Source organism: Cataglyphis hispanica, chromosome 7 (assembly GCF_021464435.1).
Source record: "Cataglyphis hispanica isolate Lineage 1 chromosome 7, ULB_Chis1_1.0, whole genome shotgun sequence".
Lineage (NCBI taxonomy): Eukaryota > Metazoa > Arthropoda > Insecta > Hymenoptera > Formicidae > Cataglyphis > Cataglyphis hispanica.
The window spans coordinates 5,728,707-5,747,819 of NC_065960.1; the positions used below are offsets into that span (position 1 = coordinate 5,728,707).

General features: G+C 42.3%; 1 protein-coding gene across 1 annotated transcript; it reads left to right on the forward strand.

The window, feature by feature from the left end:
* The first annotated feature begins 14,768 nt into the window (after positions 1 to 14,768).
* Positions 14,769 to 18,617, forward strand: LOC126850842 (segmentation protein Runt-like). The gene is made up of 4 exons (XM_050594233.1): positions 14,769 to 15,439; positions 15,525 to 15,638; positions 16,972 to 17,082; positions 17,480 to 18,617. Exons 1-4 carry the CDS (start codon positions 15,118 to 15,120, stop codon positions 17,959 to 17,961), a joined length of 1,029 nt encoding a protein of 342 aa, XP_050450190.1. The 5' UTR covers positions 14,769 to 15,117; the 3' UTR covers positions 17,962 to 18,617.
* Positions 18,618 to 19,113: the final 496 nt, after the last annotated feature.

Sequence of the window (19,113 nt, forward strand, 5' to 3'; positions counted from 1 at the left end):
GGTTTCTCGTAACCGACGCACCGCGTCACACCGGCTACGAGCAGCGAAAGCGCCTCATTCCCTCTCCCGATAGGGAGCGATAGAGAGAAATATAAAGTGCGCGAGATACGCGGAGAAAGAGAGGAAGAGAGAAAGAGAGAAAGAGAGAGAGAGAAGGCGCGCGCGATACTGGCAGTGCAGCTCGGCACTCCGCAAATTTTCAACCGCCACCCACTCGACCACCACCCACTCCACTGCCTCTCCCTTTCCCCGTTCTCATCCTCCGACCCTCAACCTCCTCCCTTCTCTTCGCCCCCCCCGCCCTCGTCGCCCCGACCCTCTTCCTCTCTATTCGAGCTCGTTTTTGCCGCGTCCACCGCCAGATCAATGGGGTTGCTAACACGGGTAGGTATATATGTCCGCGTTCCCCCACCGTCCCCCGGTCAGTCTACCCCCCGCTCGCTTAACCCCCCCTCCCCCTTCCGTGCACTCTTCTTCCTCACCGCGATCCCGCTCGACCCCACGGCCGTACCCCGCTTCCACCCCTCGAACGTTCTCGCAATGCCTGCCTCCTCTCCGCAGGGTATATATTCTGTACAGGGCGATTATAAAGTTCTATTCGCGGCTGATACTGATGGATTGATGAATGGATCAAGTGTTCCTTGGCCTACGAAGGATCAGAACTCGTGGATCGTCGAATTATCGCGTGAAAGAGGGTGATATAAGAGATAGATAACATTTCATCGAGTGACAAAATTGTAATTGACAAAAATTAGAAATTATTATATTACAATAATAAAACTTTTTAGTCCAGCTCTTATCGTTTAAGCTTTGTAAATTTAATTTGATGCTTTCTTTCGCAATTTTTATAAAGGTATTTCCTTTTTGTAAAGAAAAAAAGTGATCATAGATAAGATAAAAAGTTATTTTCACTGACTGCCATTATTTCATTGAACGTAGGTATATCTTGTATATGTACAGATCTATACACGCGCATATTTTCACTGTTCATCCATTGATTGTGACTTTTTCACCAATCTGTACCTCGACGAATCGCGACTTGCGAACTACACGACAGTCGGACAAGAGGATCGATCGATAATTCTATTTCGGTTACGGACAATTACGACTGATTCGACCGCTAATCAACGGCACGGCGAGTGGTTTTCTCCCCGGCGAGCCGACAAATATCCTCGAAACGATCTGAAAATGTTATATAGATCACTGTGCCCATAACTCGCGACTTGCACTCTGCTTGTATAAAAGGGAGAGAGAGAGAGAGAGAGAAAGAGAGAGAGAGAGAACAGCGTTCCAGAAATGTCAAACTATTTTATGCACGCTAATTATACTTATAGCTGACATATCCGATAAAAAAAAAGATATTTGCTAATACTAATCAATAAACTATTGATCTTAAAATGAATAGAACTGTAAAAACGCGTGTCCAGTTACAGCCGCTTCGCTAAATTGAAAAGACAAATGAGTGACGCGATTAAATATACGTATTACGGATGTAATAATCCGAAAATGCCCGCGGCTATGGCTTTCGATACCCGCTATTTTCATAAGAGGAGGAATACTTTTGCGAGAAAGGGAGAGAGAGAGAGAGAGAGAGAGAGAGAGAACGGCTTATTAAATTCAGGAAACTTAAACACCACCTGTTGAAGGTCTTCGAGCGCCGTGGTGTCGCGGTTCCGAAAACGTTCAAGGGTCACACTCTCGGAACTTCGCGCGCGCACATTACAAGAAACATTTTTCAAGCGAAAAATCGCCCGGCGATTTTATTCGCGGCGTGAAATCGCGACCGAGAGAGTCCCGCCGATTTGGACGACGGCCAACCGCTTGGAAAGCGCTCGCCAAAAAATGATAAAAAAAAAAAAAAAACTGGCTATCGATAAAAAGATGCGGCTTCTTCCCTTCTCTCTCTCTCTCTCTCTCTCTTTGTCCCTCTCGCCCCCGGCCCAGCCACTAAATTAGTCGACGGCCATCATCACCGGCGTCGTGTGATCGCTGGCCGGTCCAATCGGCGTTCCGATTCAGCGGCTCGTAAAACAATACGCGACTGATTACTCGATAACTTTCGCGCGACCGTAGTGGATAGGATGACGCAGAGGGGAGGGGGAGGGGTAGCGAGGGGAGATGGGGAACCGAGGGAAATGATGCAGTTGCGAGCCGGCTTTTGCGATTCATATGCAATGGAATTACTGGTTTACGCGCCGACGGTATCGTACATACGAATGCGTACGCTGATGTAACGTATTACATCTCCTCCCCCCCCCCAAAAAAAAAGCGCGGCACGAGCGCATTCTTACCGGATTATCTCCCTTCAGCTGCCTCCTTTCCCCCGCCTCCCCCCTCCCTTCCTCCCCTTTTCCCCAAAACATTTCTCGATCATCGTTTTTCAAATATTTAATTAATTTAATTATCGTTTATATCGCAAATGACAAGAATCGTTAAAAATAACAGACGGACAGAAAAGAGAAAAAAAATGAAATTGAGAAACATAGATATGTAGATCGAGATAAAATAATAAGAGAAAGAAAAATCGTGTCATTTTAAAGCGGCACGATTGTGAGTTATATCCATAAGGAAATGTTCCATCTGGCGTGCATTTGTTGAGCGTCGTCGCTTTCGCATTACGAGCCACGCGACCGGTCTTTTTTTTTCCTTCTCTTCCGCGACAGGGAATCGAGGGTATAAACGGAAGAGACTTGGATATGCCTCGGATGACGATTTCGATCGGGCGAGTCGAGTTGATGAGAAGCCTTATAGGAGGCCTCAACAGCCGCCTCGAAATCGCTCGTAGCACGGCGTGGAGAGGGGGGCGAAGGGGGTGGAGGAGGGAGGAGAGTGCCTCCCAAAACGGGGGGGAAACGGCTACTTCAAAGTCTCCACCGCGGCCCGGTGCGGTCTCTCTCGCGGAACCGAAAATACTCGAGATCCCCAAAACATCTGTCAGGTATCACTCCTCCCGGTACCGCTGTGTCCGCGTTAAATCAGGTGAGCTGATTCGCACAAAGGAACGACGACGCGCTCCCCCTCCCTAACGCGCCGCATAAGTGCATCGTCGCGGAAGCCTCCTTTCATCATCGTACTTTTTTCTTCCTTCTCTCGTCTCCTCGAGAGAAACATTCGCGAGCGAGCGATTCTAATTTTCCTTTGTTAATAAAGGCCTCCTTGCTGGAACGTAACAAGGCGCAAAGAGCGTTTTGTGTGTAGAATGTTTTTCTCCATTTGACGTGTTAAAAAAAAAAATATTATAGTGAAAGATAATATTATAACGCGGTACGATAACAGGAGATAACAGTTTCAAAAAAAGAAAAACATTCGAAAAAGACTGGCATCTAAAAATGTTAGCAAAGCTATTGTATAAAGCCGGATGATTTATTAAAAAAGCATCGCGTGCAATTAACGCGGTATTTACAGCCGCAATGAAATCTTTTTAGAAAGCTTCGACAGACAAAACGCTTCTTTCCCATTTTTTTTTAACCACGTCTCCGTAAAACATGCACGGAAATTTCACTACTTTGTAACGACAGATAGCCCACAAGATGGTCAACTTTTGGAGAATGTCTTCAGCCTAAAGTCTCCCCATTCCCCCTTCAACTCTATTGTAACAACGTTTACCTGTAAACGCATAGCTCGTTTCAAACTTTCACCAACAATAAGACTGTCTCGAGAACCTCGACAACTCGGAGAATTAAAAGATCCACCGATCTAGGGGAGTGGAGAGAAGGGGACGGGGAGGGGGGGGGGAGGACGGGTTTACCAAAAACTGACGTTGGTATAATCTCGTCGAGCAGGACGTTTGGAAAACAGATTATCTATAGTGATTTTGGCGCATGCCTTCCGGGCTTCACAACCTTAATCCGATTTGATCGCCGGCGTCGAGATCTTTTTCCATTGTTTATTTTAATCCCGTGTTTGCACTTGCGGAAACAATCGTTCGACTCCCAATAAGAATCGCAGAAGTTCTACGTTAAAACTTTTTTTCCTGACACAATTTTCCCGCGCGACGCTTTCGTATACCATATATTTTTTTTTTTTTTCATCAGATAACGCGTACAGACAATTACAGTTGATTAAGCCGCTGGAATCGCCGCTTACGCAATCGGTAAATTTACGACAAATCAAATCTAAAGAAATTCCTGCGAGATCGTGTTAAGCGCAAAAATTTCGCTTCTCCGGAGCTGTTTTCGTTCGATCGTACCTGACGAAATGCGCTCGGATTTTTTCCCGTTTTTGTATAATTCCGAGATAATAAATCCGATTCTTTTCCTCTGACGCGGCAAAGACTGGAGAGATTTCGAAAGTGACAGATCGCCCGCGACGATGGAAAACGCGACGCGTAATCAAATTGATCCGGTGGCTACCGTAGTTCGATCGCGTAAAAAAAAAATCCACAACACACATACATGCTTTCATCGACATGCGCATCTGCTCCTCTTCATGGTTTTTTTTTTTCCATTTGTGTGTTTTCATTCCGAAGAATTCACCACGGCCGAATTGCACAGCCAGACGCAACCTATACGATTAACACGTCAGAACGGGCACAAAAGCGACCTCGGAGATGTATCATGGGAATCAATTTCTTTTTTTTTTTTTTTTGTTGCGACCCCCCTTCGATTATGTTTGCACACATGAACGTTTGTCTGTGGGGTACCATGATGCACCGCGCCCCGTCACTTCGGCGGATCCGTTTTTCACGTTTCTCGGAAAAAGAGTCATCGACCTCAGAGAAAGAGATTCATGGCAAATGTTTACGCTTCCTCGAGAACCCGCAGTGATGATCCACTTGAGATCGGCGGTGGCCACAATGGCATTTGTATCATGTAATCCTACCCGATTACTTTGTCATTCGCCCTTTGCAATGTGTCGTCGCTGCGATCTAGGAAAGGAGTTTAACTCGAAACTAAATATTTTATCGAGCCTACCGAATCGGATCTTCCGAATCGTGAAAGAATGTAATCTCCCCTTTACAGTTTGAGTAAAAGGATTCCCGCGCGCGGGGATGATAACTATTTCGGTAAATATTTGACCACTCGCTTTTCCCGGAATCTTTTCGGGACGAAAGACAAGGAGCAAATAAAGGGTGCGTATCCTAAGGGCGAGAACCTAAGTAAGTTCATCAAAGCAACCTCTCGCCAATCGATATTAGTCGAGAGCGAAGGTGAATTATAAATCGGCTCGAGTCTTCCGACTTTGGGTCTCTCCTCGAAATGTCATGAAATATGTAACGGTCTTAGAAGGTAGTTTCGATCCGATGGCGGAGAGAAGGAACGAGCGTTAAAATGGAATTAACACCCCCGTCCGCCCAAAAGCCCCGGGTGGTGGAGATCCACCCTAAACTATTCGCGGCGATCATTCGACCGGATGTCCTTTCACGTTAGGGAGAACTTGACAAATCCTTCGAGTGTTTTCCTTCGTAATAAATATAATATTATTATTCACAGAAACTGAGAGAGAGAGAGAATATTGTGTACTCTGATTATCAAAAATTATATCTCATAAACTTTTTTTTATCCATGAAAGAAAAAACATGCGCATCCATGTTGACGGAAAATCACTCGGATAAAATTATTGCTGACCAGATCTCTCCTTCCGTTGAAATCGCTTTAAATCCATAACCGCTAAGCCGCGTCTCATTAGTGTTTTACGCGAACGCTGGTCCGCGGCGCATTTTATGATTCTAATGATGGCCAGCTTGTTGGACCGAAACGCAGAGCTACTCTAATAAAATAAATCATGCGCGGTGGAGAGAGAGAGAGAGAGAGAAAGAGAGAGAGGAAGGGAAGGAGAGAGGGAGAGGGAGAGAGAGAGAGAGAGAGAGAGAGAGAGAGAGAGAGACGGGAGCTGCGAACAGCGCTGCCGATTCAAATTAATCCCATTGTGCCTGGATTTGGTCGGGGCGCCAATTAAACGGATTATTATCGTCGCTACCGTCATTACTTTTTGTAAAAACACTCTACCGATTCAAACAGATCGCAAAATTTTAGATCGCCCGTATTCTCTGTTGAAAACGGCTACCTCTCATTAAACAATATTAGATTTTACTTTTTAAACATTTCCACATTTTTGAAGAATTTGTCGTAAATATAAACTTGAGGGATACATATGTATATGACATCTTTTGCGATAATAAACTTAATCAGATGCGGACTATAAAAAATAGAAAACATAATATTCTCCAACATTATAAGGATAAGTATGTAAAAAGTGATAGACACAATGAGAAAGAGAGAAAGAAATATATATATATATATATCATTATACATTTACTGAAAATTTTCATTTTCTATCGTAATATTAAGCGATAAATTCCTCATACTTGGACCGTCTAATCTAACTAGATGGTACCAAACAAGCTGCTCAGACACATCGTCCCGTCTAATTCAAGCAAACCACTCTCCAACCTGCGTCACCGAAATCTCGCTTCTCTACCCCCTGTGTGACGCGTGTCCCTGCGAATTCCCGACTACCCATAGTTGGGAAATACACGGCGGGTGGATCGTGGCGAAGATGGCTACCGGAAATTGCTGGGTGACCTTACTTAGGAGTTAGCGCGCTAGAACTTAAAGGGACGGAAGGACCGTCGAAGGGTTATCGCATCGCCCAAGGCGCGGGACAGGGCACGAGCATTAATGAGGCAATACCGAGAGAGAGAGAGAGAGAGAGAGAGAGAGAGAGAGAGAGAATCCAACTCGGTTCCATCCCGACTCGATGAGCCATCCTGGATTACATTGTCTTCGACTTTACTTGATTATGAGATAGTCTCTGAGATCTTCGTAATACGACTTTATACATATTAATATATTGTGTGTTAATTCAGAAAATATGCGTAATGGTATCTGTGAAACATTAAAAGTCTCTATGTGAATATAGTTATATAAAATATGATATATAAATATAATTTTTTTACATAAATTTATAATTATGTAAAATAATTATACAAATTATATTTATATAATTATATATATATATATATATATATATATATATATATATAAGTTATATAATATATAATTATATATAAATATTTTTATATAAAATCCTGTTACTATTTATATAGTATATAAATCCTTTATTATTACTAATATAATATTGTAATTTATATTAAATACACTAATATATTTATAAAATATAAATATATTTTAATAAATATAATTTATATAATATAAGTATATAAATATAAGTATTTATATAAATATAAGTAATAAATATAAATATAATATAATATAATATAATATAATATAAATATAAATGTATATAATATCTAATTATATAAAATTGCATTGTGAATATAACGACAGCAATGCGATAAGCAGAAATATATCTGACATCTCACTTGGACGACGGCTATCGGATTCCTAAACTTCATCAGTACCACGTGTCACTCATCTCACACTAAAATTGTTCAATCAGAATTTGTCACGTAGTACCGATTTTCCACACATATCCGTGTCCCCTTTCTCCCCCCTCCCTTCCTCTTCTCGCCCCGTGGTCGTGCCGTGCCTTCGTTCCGCATCTACTCCGCATGGGGTCCGTAACAATACTAGGTAAGGGGCTGCAAGTAATAATGCCCCGGGGCATCGATCATGCAACACGAATGCAAGCGTGCGTTGTTATATAGAGGATTTCGAAAACAAGACCTACTATGTCTCGACTTCAAGTCTGCTAGCTTTTACTACAACCTTTTGTAGAACATTCCCTGTCGTGTACGCGTAATTATAAGAAAGTACGATTGTATTCTGTTTCTATATTAACGCAGATATCGCGACATAGGTCCGGCAAATTCGAACGGAAGTTAACGTACCCAAATTTTTAAAACTGCCACGGGAAAAACTCTCTATACCCGTACGAAATCAAACTGATGGAAATCCACGCAAATCCGAATAGATTGAAATAAAAATCCCATCTCCAGCTATCGGGATGTATGGGACTTTACACACCGAGTCCTATTCCATGTCGTCCAGAATTTTATAGCGACGTATTTTTCGTTGAATATTAAACAGCGAGCGCGAATTTAAGGGAGCGCGCGTTGACAGAAAAAAAAAAAAAAAGAAAAACTCGGACCGATCGAAATTGGCGACCGCCGGTCACGGTCGCGGTGTTACACGGAATCGCTTGGAACACAAGTTAATCGTCGTCTGATGAAAATTTGAAAATCGTCCAAAACGCATAGGAAAACTTTGCGTTACAACCATACACGCGAGGGTAGTAGATACAGCGTGCTCTCCCCCGCCATCGATATACACTACGAAGATTTCGGTGCGCAGTATACCGAGTAACATATAAGTGTGTCCGTACGCGTACATGTGGGTAAATTGCGCGCGTGTACGAGGGTGCGTAGTAGCGTCCCCCCGAAGGGTGCGTCCCGAACACGTGACGCCTGATTCATACACAGACTGCTACGGAATCAATTTGTAATCTTGACTCGAATTAAGGACAGCGGGAGGTGGCGGGAAGGAGGAGGGATGGGGATGGGGAACGGAGGATGGAACGTGCGGAGAGAGAGAAAGGGAGAATACAGAGGTATGGATGAAGATACGTTTATTGGTAAGCGAGTCTGGCATTCGGTCCGAGAATGCGCCACGGGTATACATGGAATCCCGACTGTCTCGTGTTGAGGGCATTATATAGCCGGGTTGTAGGTTATTAGGTGCGCTGACTAATAGGCATCGATATAGCGTATTAATGGCAGGTAACCGGACGGTGATAATGGGCATCAAAGGTATCTCTCGCAGAGCGAGCGCGCGCTTCGCCCACATACGCGAGCGATGGGCTTTTACTTGCCGCGTTTTACGGAAAAATATCGAATAATGCCATTAGCCTGACGCAATCCAGGATGCGCGCGTCCCTAATGCGTGTTTGCGTTTTTTTTCGAACGGCGAGCGGCGAAACGCCTTCCATCAGCCGGCGTAGTCCAATGTAAATCCGCGAAAAATGTGTGTAACGTGAAATTTAGAGTTAGAGCTCTAAACCGATAAAAGTGCCAGCGAAAGAATGACTGCAAATCTATTAACCATCTATACCAAACGGGCCGCGATGTCGAACGTCGTGCGGAAAAAAAAAGAACGTGCGAACTTTTTTTCCCGCCGACTCGCCTGACGTTGCGAATAAAGAGAGAGAGAGAAACAGAAGCGCGTCCCGGTAAGATCGTACATAACTCCCCTTTTGTCGTGCCGTGCCAAACTTAACGTACGAGTGCGCTCCTGACGAGAGGAGGACTCGCGAAAAGAGAGCACTCCTCTCGTACTAAAACAAAAGGGCGTCGCGCGGCGACAGCGCGGGGAGGGACGGGCGGAGGGGGAGGGGGGTAGCGGGGGCCGAGGATGGGCGCAGAGGCGGAAAATGATCGGGGCCGAAACGAAAACGGAAACAAAAGCGACGCGGGGGCGATACGCAGTATGGCGACGCTTCCGGCTCGCTCACCGCACACAATGCACTCTCTCGTGTTAACTTGTGTGCCTCCTCCCTCGCTCCCCCCCCCTCCCCCCGCCGTCGTGCCTCCTCGCCGAGCCTTGTCTCCCTCCCCCATCACCACGTCTTTCTCGTATGTATCTACCTATCCTCACCTATCATCACGGAGAAAAGGGCATTTCTTCATCTCCCGTTAAATTCCGCGACTCTGACTATGTGCTTCAACGTGTTACACGAATTCAAAGTGAAAGATCCGTAAATCGCATCCTTAAGGTTACGTCAAAATAAATCGAATATATCTTGAGATTCATGAATTTGACATTAAACACGTAAAGCATTTTTAATAATTAATTAGTAAGTTAAAATGAAAACTTCTTGTAGAATTAAAATTTTTATTTTTCTGCATAGTCGCTATAAAAAAGCTCGATATAAAATAATCTTTACGATTTTGAGATTAAATTATATTTTACAGGGCAAATCGTCACTTTAATTCATAAATTAATTATTAATTTTATATTTTAAAAAGCGTAATGTTTTTGTGCAATGTCAAATTCATGAATATCAAAATTAGATTTATTAATATAACTTTTGACGTAGCTGACCCGTCCCAGTTCCTCCTTCAGGAGCGATCTCTGCCTTATTCCTTGTTCGAAAAAAATCAATATTAAATATACGTAATTAAATATTTTTATCGAGCAATCGTAATTAGATTTGTCAAAGATAATTGACGATAATAATCTCGATGTTAACGAGTTTTTTTTCCGCATTGAACCTTCACAAACTAACATCGCACAACACGCCTTCTCGCGAGTCTCTTTATAGTCTTTGACGCCGGCAGGCACTAGGCAATATTAAAACCAGGCCGACGGCTCTTTTGCTGGGCACTGGCAAGGAAACGGAAACGGCTAACGTGCCGAGATGTTTTAAGAAATTAGTCCTCATTGTTGCGTGAGTCGCAAATGACACAGTCTTACGACTTCGTCTACGGACTCCCTCGCCGAGAGTGGCGCTATTATAATTACTTGTCACAGTCGGTTCACTGTTGCGTAACAATACCGAATTATAACGCTCAAAGCTTTCGTCTTTTCGCGACACGTCAAGCGCCATTAGTTGCGGAAATACACGCCGGCTGTATATGTGTCGAGAGAAATTGTGTAATAAATTAAAACTGCGAGGGTCTAAATATTGATACGAATTTAAAGATTAATTTTATAATCGCAACGCGCGGATGAAATAAAACCGGAAATTAAATAACCGTACATTTTTCAAACTGAATGTTAAAATTTGACAAAACAAGATTCATTGAGAGTGCTCTAGCGTTTCTCCACTTTCATCCGATTAATTCGAAAAAGAAAATAACCATGAACAATTCTCGCAAGTCGAAGAAGAAAAAATGGGGTTAATCTGGTGTTCGTCCCTGAACTATAGAAGCAACCGCGAGTTTTATGGCAACTTGCTCAAGGACAATTTTGTATACGGTAAGATAGAAGTGAAAGCGGCGAAATGATGACAAATACGGACAGGCTTTTACCCAAAAAGTCTTCTGCGTTATTATTGAACAATTGTTCTGAGAACTATGAAAGGATGAAATCGGTAAAAGTTTATGACATTCGTAGCCACAAGGCCTACCATCGCAGCGACGAGTGTAGGTATAAAAGAGAAAAAAGGATGAGCAATTTGGTATCCCCGGAACAATCGTGTAAAGCGGGTAAAGCAAACATTTTCGCACACGCACAAAAAACTCTACGCGCATAAAACACACTGTTCATTTATTATCTCTCGCAAAATATATCCATTTTAATGGACTACAAATTAGCGCGTCTGCGTTATCTCCGATATACCCGCACACGTTTCAACCGATGTCACACCTAAAGCGGATATTTATTAAAGTCAAGTCACAGAAGTAGATCAATGTGAAGCTTCGCTAAAAATTGAAATCAGTATTATAGTATAATTCTGGTACTTAATTTTTCTAGCTTTTTAGAAGAAAAAATCTTACGCCTGTCATTTACATTACCATTGTTGCAAATAACTACATCGTTTTAGCAGAATCACAACTGCAAAACATATTGTATATCTTAATGTTTTTGTCAAACTTGAAAAGGTTATGCAACATTACAGTAAATTACTTGGTAAGAATTATTTTAGCGAATAATATATTTTAGATCACCTCACATACACGCATAATATAAATTTTTTTAATTTGCGTTAAGAAATTTTACCACACAAAACATATGTAACAAAGAATATGTTTGATATATATAGTGTCGGTTTTTTAAATGAACCAAAAAATTTAAAAATAAAAATATATATATACTTGTAGAATTCATTAATTGCATAAATACATTAACGTCAACTTATACAATATATTAAGGTCAAAATAAGATAAAGAATTTTGGTTGAAAAGATTCTTGAAAAATGGTTTATTGTAATTTAAAGGATTTTAGAAAAGTGCTTTTCAAAGTTAATCTTTTTGTGGTTTGAAAGATTCTGGAAAAGCGAATTACTGTAGAATAACTTAAGAGGTTTTAGAAAAATAGTTTTTCAAGTGGATTATTGTAATTTAAGAGGTTTTAGAAAAGGTAATTTTTGAGTATAATCTTTATAAAAATGTTTAAATGTTTAAAAGATTCTGGAAAAAGTAAATTGTAATTTAAAAAATTAAAAAAATAGTTTTTAAAGATAATCTTCGCGCGCGTTCAGGTAGACCAAATAAATATTTCAAGACTTTGAAAATCATAAGTAAAAAAAATTCCGTTATATTATAACAATTTAAGAATTAATTAGAAAATTTAATTTCACTATTCATTCTATATTGATGAGTATACATATTTTTGTATTACTGGTGAAGGAGAAAGACGACAAATTTTCTTTTTCTAACGTACTATTTACAGTATACAAATGATCGAATAGTTTCAGCGAGGAATACTTTTCGCATGCTTTAAAAATATGCTGCGTTTGATTACGGATTTATATTTTCAAAGAATGTGACATCTAATAATATTTGGAGACATTAAAATCGTCCATGAGAATTAATTTGATTTTACGTATAAACGCGATGTTCAATGAATTCGTACAAGAGACCAGGCCTTTCTCTTTCCCTCTCTGTCACTTATGTTATCTCTAAATACACGTCTCTCTCAATCTCTCTTCTTTTGTCACATTATCTTTAACATGTATGTATCTTTTACATGTGTACATAGAGGGGATTAATTTCAAATTCTTGAATATCTGGAATTGAAATTCAATGATCGATGCAAATAAACACCTTTGCAAAGTGTATACATTGTATAAAAAATATATTAAAAAGAAAGTAATAAAAGAATACAAATGTTAGGATATGTAAGACTATATAACATTCGAAATCCAAACACATAGGTACAAACTTTTTTCTATATACTCACCTGTCTTTGTTTGACAACACAGTATAAGAATTGGTACAAATAGGCACATGTATGTGTGTATAAATTGTATATAGATGTGTACGTAGATTTGAACGACGAAACAATTTATAAGAATTTATTGAATGTTAGTATTTAATAAATAATCGCTAAAATCATTTTATAAAAATCTTGAAAATTGTGCAAACCACGAAACAAAAAACTTCAAAATAAAGTATTAAACTAGATACATAATATTATGTAAGACACAAAGACTATATAATATTTGGGCAGACATTTCGGCCAAGATCCCTTGTAACGTTGGTTGATGCTTTTAACATCCGGAAAACGGATGGCATGTCGAGAGGCAGCCACTGAAGATTTATTGTGGGACCACCAGTCGCTCCTTTCATCGAATTTTGCATAAAGACGACTGTTCTAGTTTTAACCCAGTTTTCAATTTTAACTCTTCTCGTGTGAATTTGAAAAGAACGGTTGTACGAAGAAGAAAGGGCTGTACGCAAAATTTTGTTGATTTTAACAGACGAATCCTTTAGTTTTTTAGATCAACAAGCGTTTACGTTGGGTACTGTAAGATTTATGTGAAAATAACAACCATGATTTTACTTTCTAACAAAGCTTTATCTTCTGCATCGTGAGTATGCAGAATTCAATTCAAATTACCTTTCTTTGACCAGTCTCGTCAGTCATTTTTTATTTAGCCATTTGCTAATTGTTTATATTAATAAAATCGTTTTATTAATTAATAAAATCATGAAATTGCGCGAGTTTCTCGATTGAAGGGGTATATAGCAGAATATAAAATAAACATGAAAAATATACAAGAATTTAAAAATCGTCTCTAATAAACATTTTCTTGCAAAGTAATTTTATATATTATTATATACTAGTTTTAGATATTACTTTTACTATGTAAAATATAGATGTTTATAAAAATTTTATTTTAAGGACGTTATTTATGTAAGATAATATATAATATATAATATAATATAAAACAAAATAAAATTAATCGGATAATCGTTTAATAAAACGAGTCGATAATTTAGCCTCTAATAACTTCTTACGAAATAATTTACAATTTTTGTAAGATATCAAGATACTAAATATTCATTCTTATCATAAATTTGCATATATATCATAAATTATAAAAAAAATATACAAGTCAGTCAATCAAATTATCTTTAATTTTCACATAAAATATAAAAATTTGCAAAACTGGATCCAAAAAGAAAACACAGTGTGCTTTGTTTCTGAGATTGATAAGTAAAAAATATAAACACCATTTTCAATGTTTTTAAAAATTATATGCATTATTTTAAAATAATATTTCAAAGTTGTACATCGTGCGTACTTTGTATATTACAGAGAAAATATACACGCACAGAAGCTTTGTCGGTTCACCGCTTGGGCAAGACGCATTAGCCTTAGAGGTCAAGAAACGCGTGCAGCTGTCGGGTCGTGGAGATCGCTCGGGAGTGGTGGGGTGATTCGAACACGTGCGCGTGAGAATTTACGTCGTCACGTAAGCGTGGCGTAGGTGGAAAGGTAGCGACCGAGGAGAGCATGACGAGGAGAGCAGAACGCGAGAAGGCGAAGAGACTGAGGAAGGGAGACAGGTGAAACGGGGTAGAAGGAGAGATGACGGAGTCGAGAACGGGAGTGAGAAGGAGCTGAGGGAATGGTAGAGATAGAGGGAGAGAGAGAGAGAGAGAGAGAAAGAGAGATCGAGTGGATATGTTAAGGAAGAGCGGAGGCGCCAAGCCACCCTTGGCGAGCCAGGCGGCAGGCAGGCAGCCCCTTTCGCAAAGCACCCCCTAAGCCTGGTTAGGGGCGAAGGCGGCGAGCCGCGGAGGCCACAACACGACCGCCGTCCTCATTGGTCGACGCGCTTGTCCTGGGTGGGGCTCCGGAAAAATTGGAGGGGAGAAAAATCCCCCCTAAATAGCTGCGGCTACGGCCACGAAAAACTAGAATCCGCTCAGCCGGCATCGAGTGCGCGTCAGTCCGATTTATTTTGCAAGTCCGCGGTACGAAAGTGCACTCGTGAAACATCAACTCGAATCTGGAGCACGATCAACTTTCTACGCTGAGAGAGAGAGAGAGAGAGAGAGAGAGAAAGTGAGGGGGGCACAAAGAGATAATTTGTGTTTATTATTTTTTGTGCTAATTGTTTTTTTTCGCAAATGTGACAGGAGTGAATTATGAAAAGACCAGTGATCACAAATCGTGTTAGTGTTCGCGCGTACAGGTTGTGATAGCCGTGAAAGAAAAATCAAACTTTTTACTTTTGGACTTTGCGCTAAAAATTGGCGAAAGAATGCATTTGCCAGACGGTCCGTTGGCGATGGAAACCTACAAGGCAATCTACGAGGCCCTCAGAAGCTGTCATGGGGATTTGGTGCAGACAGGAAGCCCAACCATCCTGTGCTCTACGCTACCGTGCCACTGGAGGTCAAACAAGTCACTTCCGGTAGCGTTCAAGGTCATTGCACTTGACGAAGTCAGCGACGGCACCCTGGTCACCATTAGAGCGGGCAACGACGAGAACTGCTTCGGCGAACTGAGAAATTGCACGGCCGTCATGAAGAATCAAGTCGCCAAGTTCAACGATCTTAGATTCGTCGGTCGTAGCGGAAGAGGTGAGTCCGAGAACTTGGACAGTCACGTGCAAGCTCTCCGTTTATCCGCTAAGCTTTAAAAATCAGATCTCGCTCTCGTTTACAGGAAAATCATTCTCGCTGACAATCCAGATCAGTTCGATGCCGCACCAAATAGCTACCTATTCCAAAGCCATCAAGGTCACAGTCGACGGACCACGCGAGCCAAGATCTAAAGCGAGTAAGTCGACAATACATAATACATTCGACCTTGTCATTAGCTATACCAGCAGTCCAATGATGATCTACAAAACAAATACAGATACATATACACAACAGCGTTTTTATGACATACACAATCGATGACGATCGATAATACTTCAGAATTTAAATTCAAAGAAAATCAGTTTTGAAATCTCAATCTCCCTCGCGTCTTTTTTTTTTTTTTCTTTTTAAATCCGTCGGGAAACAAATATCGTTGATCGCGAAAGATTCGAGAAACGAGGAGAAAGCGGGGGGCTACAAGGGGCCAGAGGAGGGGGGACAAATGCGCGGCTTGTGTTTTCGGGAGCCGGCGGTGACCGAAAAGTCGTCGGAAGCGCCGTGACCACCGCGGAATCCGCAAACTGGGGCCTCGCGGGCGTTTAATAATCCGGCGTATATCTGGCGGACCTCAAACCGCGAGGTGGTGGCGGTTGGCGCTGAACGGTTGCCGAGCAGCCCTCGACGCCCGAGCGTCGGCGGCGTCGGCGGTGGCGGGCTCGCACGTGTACGAATGAACGAACGAGCGAGCGCGCGCGCGCCCCCGCACATGCACGCGCTCATCTGCATATATACGGCGAGATGATAACAAAGAGGAGATAGAGATAGAGAGAGAGAGGGAGATTCCTTGGCGTCGCGTCAAATCCGCGAAGAACCAAGATCATCCGCGCTAACATCGGCGTTACATTCCTTCGGCTCCCTACATTCGCGTTTATTTTCCCCGAAAATCGGCCGCCGGTCGGTCGCCGCGGCGCATTAAAAGTCCAACTGTTTATTAGTCCCAGGCACCCGGGCAAAGAAGCCAGAAGGGGTCACGGGACGGGTGGAGGAGGATGGGGGGGATGGGGAAGGGGGAGATGGACGTCTGCAAAAGAGAAGCCGCGTTTGTTTATCGCACCGCATATGGCGGTAGCATGTGCCGCGCCACGAAAAGCCGCGCGCCACGTCGTAATAATGGATTTTATGCCACGCTCGTATAAACAGAGATACACTAGGCTGCCGCCGCCGCCTCCTCCGGATCGACCGGGCAAACGCCGTTAATCTTCGCTTTTATAGGCCTTCGGGTTCCTTCTTTCTGGTGTTTGTCGGTTCGGTTAGTCTCCGCATCACCCCCGGAGACTTCTTCGTCTCCTCGGTGAGCGGATCGTGTAACGAGTCGGTCTTCAAGTTTTATTTTTTCTCGCGGATCTATAATGTACGCGTAGTACATTTAACCGATGTAAGAGATAGAATGTCTAGATAGGATTTATTTATCAAAGATGGCGAAGTGATCAAGTGTAATCATATCAATACATAATTGTTTCATTTTACAGATTGTCAATACATCCCCGGATTTCCAGGATTGGGCGGCTTACTCAATCCCTGGCTGGACACCGCGTATCTCGGACACGGCTGGCATTTGCCGCATCCTGCTCTGATTAAAGGTAAAGTCTCACGATCAAGAAAAAAAAGAATAGAAAAATAAAATATTGAACGCGGAAAAATTGTTGTTTCACGTCTCCGTGTATCGCGAACGCGAAGGAAAAAGAAAAAAAAAAAAAGAAATCTCAAAAGAGAGCCCGCGCGCTTACGAGAGAATCCGCGTTATCGATTTCGTCGAGTCCGCGACGCCTGCCGATGATTCATACCCCCGTGAGCTGGACCGAGGGGTGAGTCTGAGTTCTCTTTTCCCACAGCGAACCCCTCTAACGCGCTTCCCCTGCCCCACCATCCGTCGTTGAAACAACAATGCGACTTACACTACGTTCGCCCCCGCGAATGGTCGGTCGAGATTAACCGATTCTATCTCTCTCTTTTTCTCTCTCTCTCTTTCTCTATCAGGAGCAATGTCGATGCCACCACCCGCGGATCTGTTCAATCCGGGCTTCCCGCCGGTCTTCCCGCCGTACACGTTCGATCCCATCAAATATTCCGAATACGCGGCACTGACAGCCGGTACGACGACCATGACGACAACTGCCTCGACGACAGCGGCAACGGCCGGCATCCTGCCGAGTAGCCCGTCCAGATCGCCACTCAGTGGCAACACGTCCAGCAACGACTCACCGCCCGACGACGTCCGAAGTGCCTTCGTGCCCCTTCGATTCAACAATATGCCGCCGGGCACGTCCTCGACGTCGCCGACTGACAGGAGCGAGAGGAAGCCGACCGAAGGCGTGAGGAACGCCCTGAAGGCACCCACCGCTCTCGTCTCCCAGAGGCTATCGCAATCGGAGAGGAGGAGTCCGTCACCGCAGAGGCTATCGCAATCGGAGAGGAAACCGTCTACGAAACCAGTCTGGAGGCCATACTCGAAGCCATAAGGTCCAACCGATTTCGTGCGATAATGACAATTCAAGGTCCTGAAAGGCTAGTGAGAGATAATTTCGTCGCCGCCGTGTAACGGGCTACGTCGTTTCTGACGCGAGCTCATCAGCTCGTCAGATTCTAACTCTGCAAAAAAATGGCAAAATGTCTCGGTGTATCGTTTCTTCCGAGTGTTTGTTGGCGCGCGCGCGCCTGCGCATTTCTGTCTTCGGTTTCACGAAAGTACGTAGAACACGGGGAGGGGTGGGGAGAAGGATAAAGGGGTCATTTTGTCAATTTAAGCCTAAAAGAGCATTGTTCGTAATTTATAAATAATTTTATTAATAAATTAGAAGTTTATAAAATTCACGACGAAATTTGAACAAATGTACACATATACGAAAACGAATTGTATATAATGTCGTGTATATAGTTCGTGGACAATAAAGCATAGTTATAAAGAGGCAAGAATTTATCTGCATTCAGTGTGTTCATGAAGGTGTACGTGCAAGTATAGATGAGCGGATGAGTGATGAAAAGGGGAGACAGAGACCAAAAGACAAAGATATCGATATTATTTATATTGTAAGAAAGATATTTATCAGAAAGATTTAATGTATACAGAAGATGGTATAATATAGAGATGCAATGCGAGAGGAATAAAATCGAGATCTACACGTAAAAATATCTAAACAGTCTGCCATTTAATCTCACCTCTGTTTTCAGCACCATTTTAAAGTTCAATTTAACCATCGATCATTATTATATCCTATATATATATAAGAATGATCGATACCTTCGTGCGCGCGCGCGAGATCCATTCTCAAAAGTGTCAAAAAAGTATCGTCGAATAGTCCAAGCATTGGGAGCAGAAAGGCAGAATATGAAAGAGAGCGGAACGCACTTCGTGCTGCTGCAAAGGGGGATTCATATATATATATATATATATATTTTTTTTTTTCGGTCGCGATTTAAATCTGAATGGCTGTACCGTCGCGCGATCGTTCCGTCTCTTTCGTACGTGCGTAGAGGATCCCATACGGCGAACACAAGGGTGGAGAATGGTTTATATCGAGGGGAGTGCGTGAGATCTGTATTAGTACCTATAGAAACTCGGGACATCACAGTGGTTCTCAATTGTTACGTGGAAAATAAATCCGAGGCGAGTC